The sequence below is a fragment of the Mastomys coucha genome, unplaced genomic scaffold, assembly GCF_008632895.1.
Source record: "Mastomys coucha isolate ucsf_1 unplaced genomic scaffold, UCSF_Mcou_1 pScaffold17, whole genome shotgun sequence".
Lineage (NCBI taxonomy): Eukaryota > Metazoa > Chordata > Mammalia > Rodentia > Muridae > Mastomys > Mastomys coucha.
Window position 1 is genome coordinate 26,543,062 of NW_022196899.1, and position 14,582 is coordinate 26,557,643.

The following is a 14,582-nucleotide window of genomic DNA, read 5'->3' on the forward strand; positions in this document are numbered from 1 at the left end:
TTAAAGTGGTCTTGTTTTTGAGAGTGAAAAGATGAGTTGCTTATGGAAGTAGTCCAGTATTTTGTTAAAGGTGATAATAGAATTTAGATCATTGCTTCTCAAGTACCTGCTGTAGTACACGTAGTCCAGGAACTTTCCAGAGTCTGTGTGTCTGTGTGGCTTTGTATGTGACTGCAACATCATGTGACTGTCTTCATCACCATGGGCCCAAACATATAAACACATAAACATGACCTGGGATACTGGCACCCCTGGTGAGGGCAAGGCTTTGCCATCCATGGAAATATTATGACCAGACTTTTCCTTGGGCTTTCAGCTAACCTTCACCAGAGATGAGCTTGGCTCAGAGGGTGCCTGACAGGGTGGGCTGGAGAGACCAGTTTTATTTATGGAGAATTCTTTAGGTCCTAGGATAACAGGACTGCTCAAACGATGGGTTACTTCTGGCTTACAAAATTCTAACCACTGTTAGAGACAGGGACTGCAGAGAGAAGGAAGAGATAGTAAGGGAGGAAGCTGGGTTTCTAAGTAACTGCTTCTATTTATTAGAGACCTACCTTGCGTTTGGTCTCTTTTCTACCGGGTCTAATTTCTTTCCTGTGTAAGGGAAACGCTACCTTCTCTATGCTGGACATGAGGGCAGTACATGGGGTAGAGTTTGTGACTTGCTTAAAGTTGTATTAAATGTGTGAACAAGCATTAAAGCCAGCCTTACCCACTCTCAAACTCATGTGCTTTTGGGTAGGAGAAGCAGCTCTTAGTAAAGTTCATGTTATGCAAGCACGGGGACCTGAATTGATCTGCAGACCTCACAAAATGGATATGGTGATGCATGCTTCTAATCCCAGTACCAAGAAGGCCAAGACAGGCAGATTTCTAGGGCTTAGGGACCAACTAACTTACTGAATCACTGCGCTCCATGTCAGTGAGAGACCCTCTTTTAAAATACAAGATGAGGACTACTGAGGAATGATACCTAGATTTGACCCTTGGCCACACAGACACACACACACACACACACACACACACACACACACACACCCCACACACACCCCCCCACACCATTGTTTCCTTTGATCTGGTGAGATTATGGCCCTAAGCTCATATTACAAATATCTGTTCCTTTAAAACATGAATTCAGTTTGCAGGAGGTATGTCCACCTGTGACCCAGTTATTTATAAACAAGTCTGCACCTCTCAGGAAAGATGACAGAGTCTGTTTATCTCGGTGTGGGGTAGGAGGATGGCCAATCAGGGTTGGATCCTGTCCTTGGTGTTTGACCCTGTGGATTCCCTGTGAGGGTTGCCTTGGCATGGGCCACTTTTTTCTTACTTCTTTTCTTTGTTTTTATTCTCTCCTCAGATCTAGATATGGATGACGATTTAAATAGTGATGATTACGAATATGAAGACGAAGCCAAACTTGTTATATTCCCAGACCACTATGAAATAGCCCTTCCTAACATTGAAGAGTTACCAGCCCTGGTCAGTGAGTGTGCACGTGGCTGCATGTCACGTGTGTGTGTGTGTGTGTGTGTTGGTGGGGAAGGCCAGTCCAGAGGAAGAAGAGGATGCAGTGGAGTAAAAAGCTGGGTGTGGTGGCACATGCTTGTGATCTCAGCACTAAGGATGCTCAGGCAGGAGAATCATGAGATTGAGTCTAGCCTGGGCTAAATAGCGGGTTCAGGGCCACCCTAGGCCCCATAGAGTCCTGTCTCAAAAGCTAAACCCAACCAAACCAACAAAATAGATAAAGTGTGAACAAGAGTATCTATCTCCTCTGCGTTCTCTTAGAGTGGCCTTTCGTGATTGCTGCCCACTCCCTCTCTGCTACCTCTCTTTGGCTTTCATTGCCCATGAGTCCGCACTGCTCTGGCTGGGCTGGCTCCTATGGCTTGGCCAATCTGTTGTTGAAATTGTCAAAGCCTGCACCTCACAGGTGCTCGGACAGCTAGGGAGGAATGTATTTTGGTTGGAGGGATGACAATATGTTTGTCAGATTTTCATGCTGTCCTCCCAGTAAGATTCTGTCTGAGAAACTAGAAGAGTTTGTCTGCTGGGACAGCAGTAGTGCAGTTATAAAAAGAAGAGTTATATAACAATGAGGGATGGGGAACTGGGGGTATCAAAGAGAAAGTCCCCAACGCCAGGAAAGTATGAGCCTTCCAGAACCCCATGGGGATGACATTAATTGAAATACAAAGGGGAGGGAGAACCAGTTGAGACCATATCCAGAGGTTAGGCATGACCCTCGGGTTGAGGGGGTGGGTCACCCACCATCTCCAAAAGTTTTAATCCAGAATTGCTCCTGTATAAAGGAAATACAGGGATAAACAGTGGAGTAGAGACTGAAGGAAAGGCCATCCAGAGACTGCCCCACCTGGGGATCCACCCACATACAGACACCAAACCCAGACACTATTGTAGATGCTTGCTGACAAGAGCCTGATACAGCTGTCTCCTGAGAGGTTTTGCCAATTCCTGACCAATACAGATGCGGATGTACACAGCCAAACATTAGACTGAGAGCAGGGACCCCAATGGGGGAAGTTAGGGCAAGGACTGTAGGAACTGGAGGGGTTTGCAACCTCATAGGAAGAACAGCAACATCAACCAACCAGATTCCAGCAAAGCTCCCAGGGACTAAACCACCAACTAAAGAGTACAGAGGGTACCTACGGCTCCAGCTGGATGCGTAGCTGAGGATTGCCTTATCTAGCATCACTGAGAGGGGAGCCCCTTGGTCCAGTGGAGACTTGATGACCCAGGATAGGGAAACACTAGGCCGCTGAGGCAGGAGTTGGGGGAGATGGGGGGGCACCCTCATAGAGGCAGGGGGAAGGAAGAGGGGATAGGAGGCTTGTGGAGGGGAAACTTGGAATGGGGATAACATTTGAAATGTAAATAAATAAAATAACCAGTAAAAATTAAAAAAAAAAGTAACTAGCAAAACATAAGAGCAGTTAAACAGGAGTGTAGAGATGTATTGTTTTAGTAAAATTGTTAAATCTCTATAGTTTTCTCTGTATTTTAAAAATTATTTTTTAAACTGCTTAGCTTTCAATTAAAAAATAATTAGCAATAAAAAGAAGCAGCTGCTTGCACCTCTCCTTGGCTTTGCTGAGAACCAAGATGGCTTTCTTATATTTTCCTTCGTGAGCTCCCCCGCCCCTACTCCCTTCCTCTGTGGTCTCAGAGTCAGTTTCAAGGATGGGTCTTGCTTTTCCTGCAGAAACTAGTGCTGGGCTGGCGGCAGGTGGGAAGCTGCCTGTTGTGTTTGATTCTGGGTCCTCTGAGAGGTCACAGGTTCCTGTTTTCCCCTGATTCCCATGTGGCCTCCAATCCTCTATCCCTCTTCTTTTCCATCATGCGCATGGATATCTGTTTCCTATAGCCTGCTCCCAGAAGGCAGTGGGGTCAAAGTGGATTGAGTTTAGACATGCCAGCTCATTTTCCACCTTCTTCAAACTCCATCAGAACCAAAGCCAGGCCTGTGGGTCCCTGAACCTTCTGACAGACCCTGACCAGTGAGAACCATCTGCTCAGTCGCTTCTGCTCAAAGGGGATGTTTGTGTTTAGAATTTCCACGTTCAGAGGGACTAGGTTTCTAACATACCCTATCTTCTTCTTATTTACCACATAGCTAAATTCACGACCATGGACGTAAGAACGTTGTGCGTCTGTGCACTACAGCCCTCCCACTTACTAAGAGTGAGGCATCCTTTTCCAGATGAGGTGCTCAGCGAGGCTTGTGGGAGTGAATTGCTGTTGCTTTTCTCAGATTTCCCGAGTTGACTCATGTGGCTGTTACCAGGAATAAAACGCATTAGTGGATAAAATGGTCTTATGCCAGCCAGCCCTTAACCTGAAGTGTACTGATGCTTGTGTCTCCAATGCTGAGAGTTCTTTTATTTTATGTACATTGGTGTTTTACCTGCATGTGTGTGTGAGGGTGTCTAGAGCCCCTGGAACTGGAGTTACAGACGGTTGTGAGTTGCCTGCCATATGGGTGCTGGGAATTGAATTGGCATCCCTTGGAAGAGCAGCCAGTGCTCTTAACTGCTGAGCCCTCTCTCTAGCCCCAGGGCTGAGACTTCTTACTTCTCCAGTTCAATATAAATCTGGTTTTGCCATGGGAAAGGAAGTAAAGAAGCACATTGTGAATAAATTTTATGAGAATTATTTATTCATTCACTTTTTTATGAGAGAAAAGTCAATATTAAGAAAAGGCCTCAAATCAGGCACACTGAGTCATGCTTTTACTCTAGCACTGGGAAGCCAAGGCAGGAGGAATTCACTGCTGTATAAGAGCCTGCCTCAAACAAACACCAGACCAAACCAGACCAAACCAGACCAAACCAACAACACCAAAGCTCAGAGAACAAAGAACTGCCTGCATAGCTACTGTTAAAATATCCCTTTATTCAGAGTATAAAAGATGAAGAAGTGCCCTGAAAATCCAAAGCTAGCAAGATACATCATACTTTTTAATAATAGAATTTGAGAATACTTTAAAGTGAAAACTCAAATAAGATTTCTTTTTAAGAAATGGTTTAAAATATGTAAAACAAATGAACTCTGAAGGTGGGTTGAGCAGGGTAGAAAGGAAGCCTGACTGTATCTCTGATGCTTCTTGCTATAGGGTTTGGCTATACAAAGGATTCTAGTTAGCTCACTTCTTTTTATGCATCTGCTGTGTTTTCCGTGTTTGAGGATTCTCTTCTGAACTTTTAAGTAAAAAGAAAATGCTTGGTCTAAAGGAAAATCTTCAGGGGATGATGCTTCCTTCACATCTTGGGTGTGGCAGAGCACTGCCCTTTGGGTTACCCTGGGAGTTCTACCAGAAAGGCGGGCCAGCAGGGCTCCCAGAGCCTGGGATCTGAGCCTTAGGCAGAGGAGCTCCAGCAGCCTTGTGCTCCGAGAGGAGCCAGCTGCTGGGTGCTTGCTGATTGCCACTGTAGACCCCTAGCATGCCCGACTCCAGGCCAACAGTGAGGCACCTCTGGATATGTTGGGAAGAAACACTACTGTTGGGAATTTGCAACATTCAGATGCCAAATACAGATGTCTAAACATCGGGAGCACAGAGGTGACTGACTGTAAGTTACTTTAAAGCAGTGAGGGAGGAACAGAGTTCGACTCTTCAGCCTTCTTTCCGGTAATTAAGGTTAAGTAATTTAATTTTAATAATGATTGCATTTGGCAGATTTCTAGCAAGATTTCTTGATGTTTCCTTTCTTTTTAAATTTATTTGATAATATAAAAACATGGACTCAGGGCTAGGGGTGTAATTCAGTGTCATAGTGATTACACTGTGAAATGAGCTTTTGTTTTGTTTCGTTTTGTTTGGAGACAGGGCCCTGCTATACTGGCTTGGCTTAGGCTGCCCTCCATCACACAACCCTCCCCCCCACTCCTGCTGAGTTGTGTGCTGGGATCATACCTGTCTTTTCAGACACTTAACATCTTTATGGTGAAGGCATTCAGAATCCTTTGTTATGTGTGAAAACTGTACTATGTGTAAGTACCCAGAATTCCCTTATATTACCAATACCCAGAACCTCACTAATCAGTTTTCTTCTCTTGGGCTGGTTCCTCTTCTCAGCTCCAGGTAATTAACTACACGAGGAATTTCATGCTGAAATTCCCGGGACTAACTTTGTAGTGTCGCACACCTGAGTGAGAGCATGAGGTGCTCATTTTTTTAAAAAGATTTATTTATTATTATATGTAAGTACACTATAGCTGTCTTCAGATGTACCAGAAAAGGGCATCAGATCTCATTACAGGTGGTTGTGAGCCACCATGTGGTTGCTGGGATTTGAACTCAGGACCTTCGGAAGAGCAGTCAGTGTTCTTAATCACTGAGCCATCTCTCCAGCCCTGTGGGTGCTCATTTTTTCTGTACCTGGTTGATGTCACTGACAATGATCTTCAGTTATATCCATGCAGTTGCAAATGACTGGATTTTGTTACTTTTCATGGATATCCAGCATTCCATTGTTCAGAAGCATCGGTTTTCTTTCTCTGGTCATCAGTAGATAGGCACTTGAGTTTTTTTTTGTTTTTGTTTTTGTTTTTCCTTTTTTTCTTTTTTCTTTTCTTGCCTGTTGTGAATTAGTGCTGGGGTGAACATACAGATGCTGAGCTTCTTAAAATTTAACAATCAACTTTCAGGGGCCAGTTTGAACCAGTTCCAGGGCACTGGATTTGTGGCCTGTGGGTGTTAAGCTTCAGTCCAGCTCAAGGGGATGAAGTCTGATCTTGGAGCATCAGCAGCAGCCTCTTGGCAGCAGTGATCCTGAAAAGCACATTGCCAGTGTTTTACAGTGGCCTCCGACAAGACCAAGCCTGCTCAGTCAGACAGCGGGTTCTCCAGCACAGGAGTGAGGATTAAAAAGAAAAAAGACAACTAGACAACACTGTAGCATGACCACTGCCAGTTCTGAGGTTGAGGCATGTTTATTTTTTCCCAGTCTGCTTTTATACCATTTTAATTACATGCAAGTAATAAGGCCAAGGAGTACAATAAACACGGATAGTCAAGGAACAAGCAAGGCAATAAACAGAGATCACTCTTGAGATCACTGTTTCTAAGGGCTTAGCAGGATGCCCAAGATATCTGAGCCTACTTCCCTGTCCTCGCCCAAAGTCATATTCATGCCTGAAGCCTACTTCTGCGTTCTAGCCCCAAATGAGATTCCTGCCTGAGCTTACTTCCTTGTCCTGGCCCAATGTCAGATTCCTGCCAAGTGGCCCCAAAAAGCTCTCCACACTGATGAAATTTTGTTGGATATCTTCAGAAAAGATGCTTGTGTGTGGTGAGTGGAGAAAGTGCAGAGGAGGAACATGATCCAGGCAGCTAGGACACGCGCTATGGCAGGTGGTGGAAGACTGACTGAGGACACTGACATGAAATGCTGAAGCTGTGAGGTCCAGGCATGGAATCAGTCAGGTGGCGGGACAGCTCACTGTAGGTTACATACAGGACAGGGTCAATATGGGTGGCCATTTTGAAAGGTCTAATATCCACACATACCTGTGCTGATAGGACTAAGCTTTTCATGGCCTGAAAGAAATGTAATTGGCTTCTTTTTTTTTTTTTTTTAATTTAGCATACATTTCCAGATTTACCCACATTTCATCATATATTGGAATCCCATTTCTTTTATTTCCTGATAAAATGCCATTGTACGAACTTACTACATTTGGGTTTTCATTCTATGTATCATCGATAGGCATTTCCCCTGCCTTTGTTCTATAGCTAAATTGCTATTACAAAGATCTCTTAATTCATCCTCCTGCCATCAAATGTTTTCATGTCTTTTGGATGTATCCCTCGCTGTAGATCTGCTGGGTCCTTGTTTAAGCATTTGAAGAATTACTAGACCATTTTCAAATGGGCTACATTGCTACTTTCCCACAGACTTTGAGTTTTATAGCCAGTTAGAGAAGAGCTCATAGCTTTAGGTGAGGGTGACAAGAGAAAGCAGCGCATCTGTGTTCTTGTTCTGCTGAGCCAAGGACACCGAGCAGGACACCACACATCTGCTTGGGAGTGGATACATCTAGCACAGGACACCCAGCCATGTCCTCTGCCACCGTCACAGCTGCATTAGACTCAGGTAGAGCTGTGCTGTGTGCAGTCCACTCGTGTGTCCTTGACCTCGTGCCATGTGAGTTGAGGGAATTGGGTATCTTGGTACATCAGGAGGACCTTTTTCACCCCACTGGCTGAGGGGGAGGGATTATTTGTGGGAGCTCTAAGTTTGAGCTGTCCAATGTGCTCCCTTATTCTCCTGTCCTCATCAGTATTCCAAGGCCTGGGTCAAATCTAGCCAGAATGAGGGGAACGGACCTCACTCTGGGGTAATCGAGATCAGCAGCAAGGCTGTGTTTATTAAAATGCGTTTCTGCATTCATTTCTAGACACTGAGTTCTCACTGTTGCCTATGTCTCACAGGTAACAATTGCTTGCGACGCAGTGCTCAGCTCAAAGTCCCCGTACAGGAAGCAGGATCCAGACACGTGGGAAAATGAAGTGCCGGTATCAAAGTATGCCAACAACCTCGTGCAGCTGGACAACGGGGTCAGGATTCCTCCCAGGTGAGAGTCTGCATGCAAAATGGGGTTTAGTCCCCAAACTAGTCAAAGCAACACCTGATCTTCTACCTTTTCTCGGAACTAGCAGTTTTATATTTTCTTAACTGATGACTTTTATTACAAATCCACTAAGAACTGGAATTTTTTTTATTAGCAATAATTCAGATTCTGAAAGACAAAGTCCATTCTCATATATGGACTTAGAGTTAAATTTATGTGTGTGTGTGTGTGTGTGCATATATAGGCATATGCACATGTATATTTGTATATGTACAGATGATGATGCTTGAAAGGCAATTGTGACTGCAGGAAGAGATCTTTAGTGACAGAGTAAAACAGGTGATGGAACACACACGATATGAAAACAGAAGGAGAGGAAGGGGTATGAGGGAGGGCTGTGGGGGGAGACTTCCTAGAACAAACTATACTAATTCACATGCATGGAATGTCATAATGAGACCCACCATCTTGTATGCTAACTTTAAAGATTATTTTACAAAAGAAAGAAAGCAGACAAATAAAAACCAAAGAGATAAAAACTTCTCTCTGAACATTGTCAGACCTTTGCAGCAGGTGCCGAGTGCTCTCAGCCCTCAGCCTAAGCCCAGGTGCTGCCCTGCAGCGAAACTGGTGTTTGCACACAAGAACAACTCAGGGACTGTCCACCTGCAACACCTGCTAAGCAGTGCACGGCATGGGCAGACAGCAGCATGAGTGGATCAGAACCCAGGCCTCCTGCCCCCTTGGGGAGCACTATCCCTTGGAGTTCTTCATCAGGCTTGAGCGCCAGGTGTCCATTGTGGCTGCTTGTTGACATCTTACTCTGAGTTTCCCCTCCCTTATTTGTCTTCCCCATTCTGCTGGGCTCATCTCCCACACATCTAGATCTGTGTGTCTGAGTTCAGTCTTTGGGGGGCTGACTTGAGACAATATCGGGCTGTCTCCAGGGGGCCAGAATGTGCCTGGGGATTCAGTAGCATCTCTGAAGGCCGGTCTCAGAGGGAGAGCATATGGTGCTTAGAGATATGTCCAGTTTCATTGACCTGTGACTTTCTCTCCTAAGGCAGTAGTTTTGGGTGAGGCAGATCATTGCTGTGCCTCATTTTCTACCTCCATAGAAGAAGGATGGTTACACTGACACTGAGCAGAATTTGCTGGAGTCAGACAGTGGGGCTTTCTGCTAGTCATTTGACATATAACTGGCATTGAGTGTGCAGTTTGGCTCACTTCTTTTCTTAATTTAAGTTGTAGTGTGATAGGGTATGTCGGTCATTTTATAACAAACCCCTGAGACAGAGCAGCATCATAAGGAGTTAGTCTTTGCTCCTGGTTGTAGAGACGTCAGTCATGGTTAGTTGGCCCCATTGCTCTTAGCTGGTGGTGATACAGCACATCAGGCTGGGTACAGGCTGCTTAGCTCATGGTGGGTGGAAAGAGAGCAGAGGTAGGTCCTGAATTCTAACGTTCCCTTTTAAAGTATTTCCTAGCAGGGGCTGGGATGGTGGCTCAGTGGCTTGCTCTTGCAAAGGACCTGGATTTTGTTCCCAGCACCCACATGACAGCTTAAAACTGTCTCTCACTCCAGTTCTAGGAGCCCCCAATGGCACCAGGTATACACACAGTGCACTTTCATACATGAGGCAAAACAATGTATACATAAAAGTAAATAAATCTTAAAAATAAAAAGTACACGCACTGAACACAGAACTTTCTCTTCTGCTATACCTTTTTAAAAAAATTATCAAAATATATTTACCTTAATAGATTTCATGTTTGATTGTTGTTTTAGTTAGTTTCTATTTCTGTGATAAAACACCATGGCCAAAGGTGACTTGTGGAGGAAAGGGTTAATTTCATCTTGTAAGTCAAGGTAACAATCTATCACTCAGGGAAATCAGAGTAGGAATTCAAGCAGGGCAGAGAGAGACCTGGAGGCAGGAAGTGAAGCAGAGACCATGGAGAAATGCTGCTCACTGGCTTGCTCCTCATGTCTTGCTCCTCATGTCTTGCTCAGCCTGTTTTCTTATGTACCCAGGACCACCTGCACAAAGGTTGTGCTATCCACAGTGAGTTAGGCCTTTCCATATCAATTGTCAATCAAGAAAATGCACAACATGTTTGCCCACAGGCCAGTCTTACAGAGGCATTTTCTCAATTGTAGTTCCATCTTTCAAAACAACACTAACTTGTGTCAGCTGACATTAAAACTAGCCAGCACTATTATGATGTTTTCATACTCATATATAATCATTTGCTCACCTTTACTCCTGTTATCCCCTCACATCCCCTGTCACTCCTGCAGATCACCCTCCTCTTTCAAACCAGTCCCTTCTACATTAGTGCCTTTGTCTTTTGGGACAAACATGTGTTTAGTTAGGGCTGCTTAGAGGGGTGCAGGTGACAGGTTATTTATAGGAACAGTGGCATCTTACCAATGACTGTGCCATTGAAGAAAATAGTTTCCTTCCCCAAGCCTATTAATTGCCTACAAGTTCTCAGGGATGGGCAGGCCCCATGAGTGCCTCCCTACTCCATGATAGAATGGGCCCAATCTTGTAGTCACAGCCACTGTGAATTCAGGAGTGTCACAGTGGCTGTCACATACCCAGAAGACAGTATTCTGCAACAATCCACATCTCATGTTCTTTTTGTAGGGTTGGAGCCTCAGAGGAGGTGTTGTAGAAGCCCACACATAGCTGGGTGTCCTACAGTCTCCTGTTTGCAGTATGCTGTTGACCAGATAGTAATCCCTGTGGTCCCTGCTGCCCATTGCAAACAGATAGCCATTGTTGACCAAAGCTGATTATGCCAATAATCTACAGCTCCAAACATAAGGATTTAGACAACTGTTTAACAGATACATCATGTCCATATAATAGCTTCCAAACCATGTTGGCTTCATAATTCCACACTGAAGACCATGCCTTTAACTTACAGTCTTTTCTGTATGCCCAAGTTGGACTACAGCATAGTTTTTATCCACATCAGTTTTACCATGTATGTGTGATGCTTTGGAAATATCTTCCACACTGGATTCCCCATGTTTGTACCTTATTCAGGAGCCATTGTCCAGCAAATGGGAGTTTGGGGGATGTGGCTTCTTTCTTGCCCTTTATGTCATATGCCAATTTTTTTTTTTTTTAAAGAGTCATGCTGGAGATGCCGAAAGTCTATGGCTCAGTCTCGGAGGCTGGGCACTGGGTGGTCCTGGGCTCTGGATGGGGAACAGTAATATCCCAGGGTAAGAACACTGGGGAAGTGCAGCCAGTAGGATACACTGTTCACTTTTCACATGTCAATGTTTTCCCATGTACTGCATGTTCTGACTGTTCTCTCGTGACTTTCTAGTGGCTGGAAGTGTGCCCGATGTGACCTGCGGGAGAACCTCTGGTTGAATCTGACTGACGGCTCTGTTCTGTGTGGGAAGTGGTTTTTTGACAGCTCAGGGGGCAATGGCCATGCACTGGAGCATTACAAGGACATGGGCTATCCTCTGGCTGTGAAGCTGGGCACCATCACACCTGATGGGGCAGGTGAGTGTGGCTTTGCATGACTGGTATCTCACATTTGTCTCAGCTCGAGTATGAGACCTGGGGTCTGCCTCTTTGTAGTGTGATTACTTGAGATTCCTTGTATTGGGGATGTTGATGGTACTACTCTTGTGATTTATGAGCCTAAAGCATTTAGCCCACTGGCTTTCAGTAAATCACGAATTTTTGTGTTTCTCATGGTGAAGGGGATCTAAGCAGGAAATAGGATGGAGGAGGTGATGTGCATGTTGAATCCTCCATTAAGATGGTAGGAGGTAACCCTAGATTGATTGTGAATATTATTCGTACCACTTAGAGATGAATATATTACAAGGAATCAGTGGGGCTGGAGAGATAGCTGGCTCAGTGGTAAAATATGTGCTGACAAGCCTGACAACTTGTTTACTGAACAATTTGATTCCTAGGACCCACGTGGTGGAAGGAGAGAGACAACTCCCACAAGTTGTCCTCTCATCTCTATAGGTGTACTGTGGTCTACAAGAGTGTCTCCTGAAAGTGCGTGTGTGTGTGTGTGTCTGCATGGTTGCATACAGTAAGTAAGTAAATAAATGTATGAATATGTAGATAGATAGATAGACAAAAATATGAAAAGAAAAGAAACCAAAACAAAACCTTGCCTGTGGTATGAGCCCAGTGATGATGATTCTCATGTCTCCAGAAGGTCAGATTCCTGCCTGGACAGCCAGCTGATCTCTCCCGTCCCAACCCATTTTCTCTAAATGGTTAGCTTTGGGCCACATCTGTACGCTTTATTCATTCCTCCCACCATTTTGTGATAGAAAAGGGAAATAATACCAAGTTACGACACAAAACTTAAATCCTCAGCAGTGGTCACAAGGACACATAGTCTTGTCATCATGGATTTTTAAACTCACATCTAGAGCAGCACCTAGCCCTGGATCTCTGTCTTTTTAGCTTTCTTTTGTGTCTGTTTCTTCTCTGACCTAAGCTGGGATGAAGTTTGTAGAAGAATAAAGACATCTGTCTTCCTTCTTTCCTCTTTGTGATTATCTGTGATGGAGTTAGCCTGCTTCAGGGTTCACTGACCAAAACCTTCCTATTCAAGCCTTCAAGATTGGTTTTCGGTCTGACTATTGCTTTCCTGTGAGCTGACTGAACTTTCCTTTCATTTTGTGGTTGAGGGCTAGTAGTTAAAGCATGTTAGAATTCTTTGGCTTCCCATTTGGAGACATTTTCTGCTTCCAAATGTCATGGAATTAGTATTGTTGTTGTTATTGTTATTGATTTTTGGAGACAGTCTCACTATATATCTGGATGGCCTTGAACTTACTATACAGTAGGCTGGCCTCAAACTTGTCACTCTCCTTCCCTGACTTCTTACCAGGGAATTATTTGAACTCATTAAAAAAAAAGTGGTTGCAAAGGTATGAGGTGCAAGTAGAAAACATTTTCCATCCAAGTAAATGTCTGCATAAACCATGTCTCCTTCTGAGTGTTCTGGGATTTAAAGAGAAACTCAACCTATGTTTTGGGGGCAGCACTGCAACAATGTTGACAGGTGATGGCCAACACTGTAACAATACTGACAGGTGATGGTCAACACTGTAACAATACTGACAGGTGAGGGTCAACACTGTAACAATACTGACAGGTGAGGGTCAACACTGTAACAATACTGACAGGTGAGGGTCAACACTGTAACAACACTGACTGGAGACTAATAATAATGGGAGTGGGAGGCACAGAAAGCCTTCTGTTTGTCCCTTAGGGGGTTACGGAAAGGTCTACAGTGCATGAACATGTAGTGATTTGGATGAGAAATGTCTCCCATAAGCTCATGTGTATGAATACGTGGTCCCTCATTGCTGGTGCTATTTGAGAGGTTATGGAACTTTTAGAACATAAAGCCTTACTGGAGGAAGTTTGTCACTGGGAGTGAGCTTTGAAAGTTTATATAGCCTTGCTTTACTTCCCATTCACTTTTTTAGCTTCCTCTGTGAGGTTGAGATGTGATCTCAGTTTCCTGCTCTATACACCTGTTGCCATACTGCCAAACCTTTATAGATTAACCATCGGGAACCATAAGTCCAAATAAGTTTTTCTTCTATAACTTGCCTTTGTTATCCTATGTTAGAATTACAGAAAAAGCAATTTATCCAAGAAAAGAAAGAACATTACAGTTCAGCCTTTTCTATGTTCTGAGGCATCTTGGGCACATGTCTTAGTTAGGGTGATTATTGCTGTGATGAAACATCATGACCAAAAAGCAAGTTGAGGAGGAAAAGGTTTATTTGACTTGTACTTCCAAATTATTGTTCATTACTGAAGGAAGTCAGGACAGGAACTCAGGAACCTGGAGTTGATGCAGGGACCATGGAGGGGTGCTGCTTACTGGCACACTCCACATGGCTTGCTCAGCCTGCTTTCTGATAGAAGCAGAGCCATCAGCCCTGGGATGGCCCTGACCACAATGGGTTGGGCCGTCCCACATCAATCACTAATTAGGAAAATGCCCTACAGACTTGCCTACAGCTTTGTCTTAGGGAGTCATCTTCTCAATTGAGACTTCCTTCTGTTTGATGCCTCTAATTTATGGCTCTAACTAGTCGACATAAAATTAGTCAGCATAGACCAGTTTATAAGAAATCCAGTTCTTGGCGGACTACAACTCCCAGAAAGGGACAGAAGTGACTTGCCTTCACAGAACACTGTCCCTCATGACCTTCTCTTCTCTTCTGCAGTCCCTTCATTTCCAACTGTTCATTTGTTTGTTTGTTTTAATGCATCTATGTGATCCTGCATGTTTCTATCAGATGTTGGCCATTTTCTCTCCGGTGAGTTTCTAAGACGGGAGCAGCCAGTTGGGAGGCACAGGCCCCAAGAGTCTCAGGGGACTTGCAAGGTGGCAGGGACAGGACAAGCTCTAGTCAGAGACACTAAGAACATCTAACACCAAAAATCAAGAGA

The 14,582-nt window shown here is 44.3% G+C and overlaps 1 protein-coding gene across 4 annotated transcripts in view; it reads left to right on the forward strand.

Annotated features, from left to right (window-relative positions):
• Positions 1-14,582, forward strand: part of Usp13 (ubiquitin specific peptidase 13) — a 121,081-nt gene that overhangs the window by 42,467 nt on the left and 64,032 nt on the right. For all 4 annotated transcript variants that reach the window (XM_031376583.1, XM_031376582.1, XM_031376585.1 and 1 more), the window contains 3 exons: positions 1,364-1,485; positions 7,964-8,106; positions 11,452-11,636. In XM_031376583.1, the coding sequence (XP_031232443.1) occupies positions 1,364-1,485; positions 7,964-8,106; positions 11,452-11,636 (450 nt within the window). The remainder of the gene's footprint in view (positions 1-1,363; positions 1,486-7,963; positions 8,107-11,451; positions 11,637-14,582) is intronic.